This window comes from Cupressus sempervirens, chromosome 9, assembly GCF_028749045.1.
Source record: "Cupressus sempervirens isolate cs-2001-9-10 chromosome 9, ASM2874904v1, whole genome shotgun sequence".
NCBI lineage: Eukaryota > Viridiplantae > Streptophyta > Pinopsida > Cupressales > Cupressaceae > Cupressus > Cupressus sempervirens.
This window is the reverse complement of record NC_143126.1, coordinates 544,054,097-544,059,913: the sequence shown is the minus strand read 5'-3', so window position 1 is coordinate 544,059,913 and position 5,817 is coordinate 544,054,097. Positions and strand designations below refer to the sequence as shown.

General features: G+C 28.9%; 1 protein-coding gene across 1 annotated transcript; it reads right to left on the bottom strand.

The window, feature by feature from the left end:
* Positions 1 to 1,087: 1,087 nt before the first annotated feature.
* Positions 1,088 to 5,098, bottom strand: LOC149539788 (serine carboxypeptidase-like 26). The gene is made up of 9 exons (XM_089799351.1): positions 4,741 to 5,098; positions 3,930 to 4,037; positions 3,732 to 3,827; positions 3,538 to 3,630; positions 3,193 to 3,275; positions 1,872 to 2,120; positions 1,638 to 1,777; positions 1,430 to 1,519; positions 1,088 to 1,337 (listed from the first exon to the last, which is right to left on the bottom strand). The coding sequence occupies exons 1-9, from the start codon at positions 5,096 to 5,098 to the stop codon at positions 1,088 to 1,090; spliced, it is 1,467 nt and encodes a 488-aa protein (XP_089655477.1).
* Positions 5,099 to 5,817: the final 719 nt, after the last annotated feature.

Below are 5,817 nucleotides of genomic sequence, written 5' to 3'. Positions count from 1 at the left end.
TCTATTAATTCTCTCACATTTTTTACAAACTCCTGAATCCTCATATATAGGAAAAGAATAGAGAAAACATAGATTAATAAAGTAAGTCACATTAGTTAAAACTACATATTAAGTAACTCAAATCTACATACAAAGAATGAATTTGGAACCAAAATACAAACATGGATTCTAAGATTTAAAAATTCAATCTTAGGTCCATCACAATATTAAAATTATTACAATGACAATGAGGTACACGTTTTAAGCTAAAGGAAACTTATATCTTAGACAACATTGGACCATAAATTATAAATTTGTATTTAGTTAATTAACATTACCCTTCTTCACATTTATTTTAGAACATAATGTACTTAGCATAATTACGATTCCTAACTAGGAGTAATATATTAGGTTGATCTTAATTTAATTGATTGCATTTTCTTAAGTAGCCTAAGATAATATTAGTAACACTTAATTTTGCTCTACATTGATATAATTTCATCTATACATGATGATTATTTTTAGCAAAATATGCCATATAAATATATCTCAAATGATTTTTTTAATCAATGAATTGCACCTAATGTGGCTACACCTGACTACAATTCAAAAATCCATTACATCTAATTTAGATTAAAAAAACAACTTCCAATCTTTTGGGATATTCATGTAAGATCATTTTGTAAAAAAGGTTTCAAGTTTCTTCAAAACCAAGTTTTTCCATACTAAAAATTAAGTTACTTTCAACCTTGACATTTGAATACACATACTATTACATGTTAAAGAGTAAAATATAATACCTATGGCATGTTGCCTATAATGCTCACTACAATAGGTGAATATATTAGCATAAAAATGCTCAAAATTTTGGGCATCTGGCAGCTATTAACATATTGCACTTACATATTTTACTTCTAAAAAAAATGCTATACTAAAACATATCTTAAAGAAATATTGTAGAGAAAATATTCAACTCAAATCATTTTGTAATATTTATAAATCATATATTATTAAACTAAATAAATAAAATTTGATTTAGAAAACTTTAATAATATCAATAGTTGTTCAAACATTGAAGGACAATTATTAATATTGAAATATTGCATTGTTATGATGGTAGAGGCTTTCCAGCTAAAAAATATTTGGTCATAGTCAAGGCTCTAGATGATTGATAGCTAGGTACTTGATGTCTCGCTCCTCTTACAGTTACAAAAGTCAAACCTTTGTAAATCACACTATAACCCCCTACATCAAGGTCTTCATTCATCCATGGATACCATTTTTTCTTAATTGGAAGATTTAGCGCATTGATGGAATATCTTGTTCCTGTAACTGGGACTACTGAATCCACATCTCCACTACAACCAAAATAAATGATATTAAATAGAATTATCCAAATTATATTTCTAATATTATTTAAAAAAAAATGTGTTTCTTCCTTATAAGTTACCTGTAGACTAGTATTCTCAATCCCAAGGTAATCATTCTTTGATATATTGGGAGCATAGTGGTTGCATAGGTACTATACCATAGTACATCACTGTTTAGAGAAAATTATTAGAAAATTATATTTTAAATATGTTATTCTTTTATATATCATAAACCTAAGTTAGAAAATAAGCTATCTTGACTTCAAGAAGTCTCATATAGAAGCATACCTGCATTCATCCCATGGAAAGGGTAAGCTTGTCACATTTGCATGAAGAGCTCTTTGCACTTTAGGTGTGTTCAGATATGTAAGTACATAGCCAGGACTGCATGGGTCAAATCCATCTAATCCATTCATAGATAAAACATCCTACAATAGAGTTACAATATGTTTATTATTTCTTTATCTAACATTGTCACTCACAGACTTAAAAGAAGTGTATGCTTAAGAATGAATATCTTACAGTTGTAGTAGATGATTTCCAAATGGCATCTGGATGGGATGGGCAAAGTGGTGCATATATATTATATGCATCTATTACTTTAGTTGACTTAAATTTAGATTGAAATGTGTTACTATAAGATCGAAAGCTTGAATTAGATCCTTGACATCTTCTATCTTCATATTCTTCATCTGACATCAAAGCATGGGACCATGCATAATCTACCAACCCACACTCATCTGTCTCATCATTCATCACTCCATTCCGAATCTATGAAAAGATAAGCATTCAATAAGTTCTCAAAGATTATAATGTTAAAAAAAAATGTTTAGATTTTATTGATCAAGGTTAAATAATATATGCTTGAAATAGTAATACAATAATTATACTTATTTTTCTCAAACAAAACTAAAAGATATTATTATAATAAGTTGTAGATTAATATGAAAATTTAAAAAGATTTTCATAATTTTAAAATTTGAAAAAATAAAAACTAAACATGAATGTTGGTAACAATAAATTAAAATAATCATATTAGTAGCATAAAATAAAATTATTTATAAAGAAAATTTATAGATTTACCAAAACATCATGACAATAACAAATGATTAGCTCATATTCTAATGATGACATTTTTATACCTTGTGATATTTTTGTAATTGAGTTTAGACAATAACATGTGTATAAATGATGTGCTTTAAGTCACTTTTGTTTACCCTCATTCTTAATAATTAATATGGTCCTTGATTATAACACATTTTCTATTTTTTTAAAGGTTCCCTCTTTTATTTGCATTCATTGCTACGAATTAATTATATTCTCTAATTTGTCTAGGAAGATCTATTATTTGTTTTAATGATCCTAGATAATTTGTGAGAACACCCTTTGATATTTTAGATCAAACAATATGATTTCTTGTTGTACTTGATCACTTTTTAATATCATTTAAATTTCTTTCTTAGAGGGTTCAAACAAGTGAATAATTATGCACAGTAGAAAATAAGTATATTAAGATTGAAAAATTATAAAATATTTTTCATTTTTTAATAAATAAATTTACAAATATATACTAAGTTTACAATTATTAGATTGATGTAATAGTTATATATGACATATCTACATTTATAATTTTATTGATTTCAAAAACACTATTCTATTCTATCTTTTTCATTCTGAAAAATAAATAAATTTATCACACTTGTCAAAGTCCAAGCTTTATATTTTGATTTTTTATTAAAAAATTAATCATAAACCAAGGTGCCATTATTAAAAAAAAAATGAAAAAAAAATGTTGGAAGGCTCTTAACCTAATTAAGAGTTTGTATATGCAAAGGAAACATACCATAACTCCCTTGAGATTTAGAAATGATGTACGAGAGTTATTGTTCTTCAGAATTGTATCTGCCAATTCAGGGATATAAAAGCCTGCATACAAATACAGATACTGAAGATATAATTTCATGTTTTAATTGATTTGTAACTCTTAAACTCTAATGTGATAAGAAAATGTTAGAATTATGATATGTACAATTTCCATTGAATAGATACAAGTCATCTTTAATTCTTAATATAAAAAACCAATGTAAAGTTTATACTTGGGTACTACAATTAAATAAACAATTATATAGATTTTGATATAAACCTTTCCCAATACCATATCTGGATACCAAGAGTTAGAAAGACTTACCAGCGTAGCTTTCCCCTGCAATATAGAATTCTCTGTTCTTATACTGTGGAAACCTTTCAAGCCAATTCAGCAGAAAAATATACGAATCCAGAGCTACAGTATTTACCCATCACATCAAAAGCATACTTTTCATTAATAAAATTGAACAATATATTCTCTGTAAGTAAACTTTGAACAAAATGAAATCAAACTACCAGTGTTCACATCTGTGCCATTTTTATAATCATCACTTGTATTTGAGTATGAAAATCCAACACCAACAGGCGATTCCAAAAACAAGGTGTTTGCCACTGTCAAAAGAAAGATTGATTTGAAAGTCAAATGAAGAAATATCAATTGTGATTGAGAAAATGTAAATATGGGTGACTAAATAAAAGAAAAGAAAAGAATACCTTGGTTCCAAGCATAGGGATTGCTAGAAAGTGTGGCGTTATCAGACTGAACTCGGAATGGTCCGAGCTCAGTCATTGCTCCAACGCCAAATGATGAACATCCAGGCCCTGGTTATAATATAACCAACATTATTACCATTATTGGCTTTACATTATAATGAGAGATTGATAAGTAGTAGATATTTTTAACAGCGATCTTATAATATTTTTAAGGCTATGCTAAATATGTTAGAATTTGAGTAGTACTGAGATGGGCGATCTTTTGAAAAATGTGAACGTCATCTGAATGTCATAAATGCTGAATGGTCCATTCATTCATCATAAGAAATCAGTTAGCATAATGAATTAACAAAAAAAGGGACTATATAATTGAATCTAAATGGTAACATCACAGTCATGAAAGATTATTGCATAATGTAAAGGTTAAAAGAGTAAGACACTAATAATAGTACTAATAACAATAATAATATTAATTGACGAGCTTAAGGAGCTTTCTAATGAATGGTTCATAAGGTACAACAATTGGTGAAGGTTTTGCAAATGGGGATGTAAGCAGAGTGAGTTTAACCATAGAGGAAACTTTGTAGTTAAGCGTGTTCGAACTGGAGTAGTACTATGACTGGGATGGATGACCTTAAGGAAAGTCCCGGTGCTTCACTTCTATGAGATCCAGTGAGTGCTAAGCATTCCATTTATTCTCATGATAGATGAATTTATGTATAAATCACTACCCATGATATATGAATCAAAATGTTTGACTCAAAAACTACACAATTAAATGTTAATAACAATATCATAATAATAATAATACCTCCATTGAGCCAGAGGAGGAGAGGTTTAGTAGACGGGTCTTGTGCAGCCTCTGCAAAATAGTAGAAGAGAGCTCTGCCCGCATGTTCATCCACTGTAACATATCCAGAATACTGTGCAAATGTTATATTTTCTGGTTGGCCGGGCAGAGAAGTTATCTTGTCTTTCTCCTGCAATCCATCTTGAGGATAAATATGATTGAAGTTAGCTGAAGGAGGCGTCCATTCTTGTGTTGCACTTTCTACATGAGAAGATCTCCTTCTCTCTATAAATTCAGAGAGAACTCTTTGTTGAGTGAGCTGGTGAGAAGGATTGGCAAATGCCAACACTAACAAGAACATCAATATGAAATTTCTCATTTTGAATGGAAGATGAGACCCACATTTGCTTGATCATCAAAAGGGCATTGTATAAATAGAGATTATTTTGTGGGTAAAACAATGCAAAGCTGGTTTTGGAGGAGTTGCCGGCATTGGAGGATGGGGGATTTCCAATGCCGGCAACTCCTCCAAAACAATGCAAAAGGACGGCAGAGGCATCATAATTGTATACATCACCAAATAGGAGGACCAAATATTATTCGACTCTATGTTGAATCCCCATATTCTCCACCCTGTTTTATTGTTTTGATTGGCATCTTAATTTTAGGGCTTACAGTTTTATTCGCCTGTCTCTTTTTTTGGTTAGATTCTTTTATTAGTTGTGATATATGGGTCTAGATGTTTATACTAACGTACAGTCTTTTATTAAATTTGAACATGGAATGATTTATAGTAATCGAAGAAAATTTTGATTTCTTATTAGACGTACATAAATTATTTATCTATTATAAAAAATTGTACATGTTATCTTTAAAGGACATAAGTTTTCCATTGTCACACTAGATTTGAAAGATGTACTTTTCAAAAAGATTTATGTGATGTTTTGTTAATATTAAAGAAATAATATAAAAAGCAGAATATATATATATAGAGAGAGAGAGAGCGCTATCAACCAAATCATTCAAGAATATATGTTCTTTATATAATGATTTGTATATATATAAAAATATGTAATATGTTGAGATTTTAGGATATAA

Bases quoted from the DNA above. Each gene is read 5' to 3' on its own strand.
- LOC149539788 (XM_089799351.1), bottom strand. From the start codon at position 5,098: ATGAGAAATTTCATATTGATGTTCTTGTTAGTGTTGGCATTTGCCAAT. The intron at 4,038-4,740 runs GTATTATTATTA...TATTATAACCAG, and splicing joins CCTCCTCTGGCTCAATGGAG to GGCCTGGATGTTCATCATTT. The intron at 1,338-1,429 runs GTAACTTATAAG...TTTTGGTTGTAG, and splicing joins TTGAGAATACTAGTCTACAG to TGGAGATGTGGATTCAGTAG.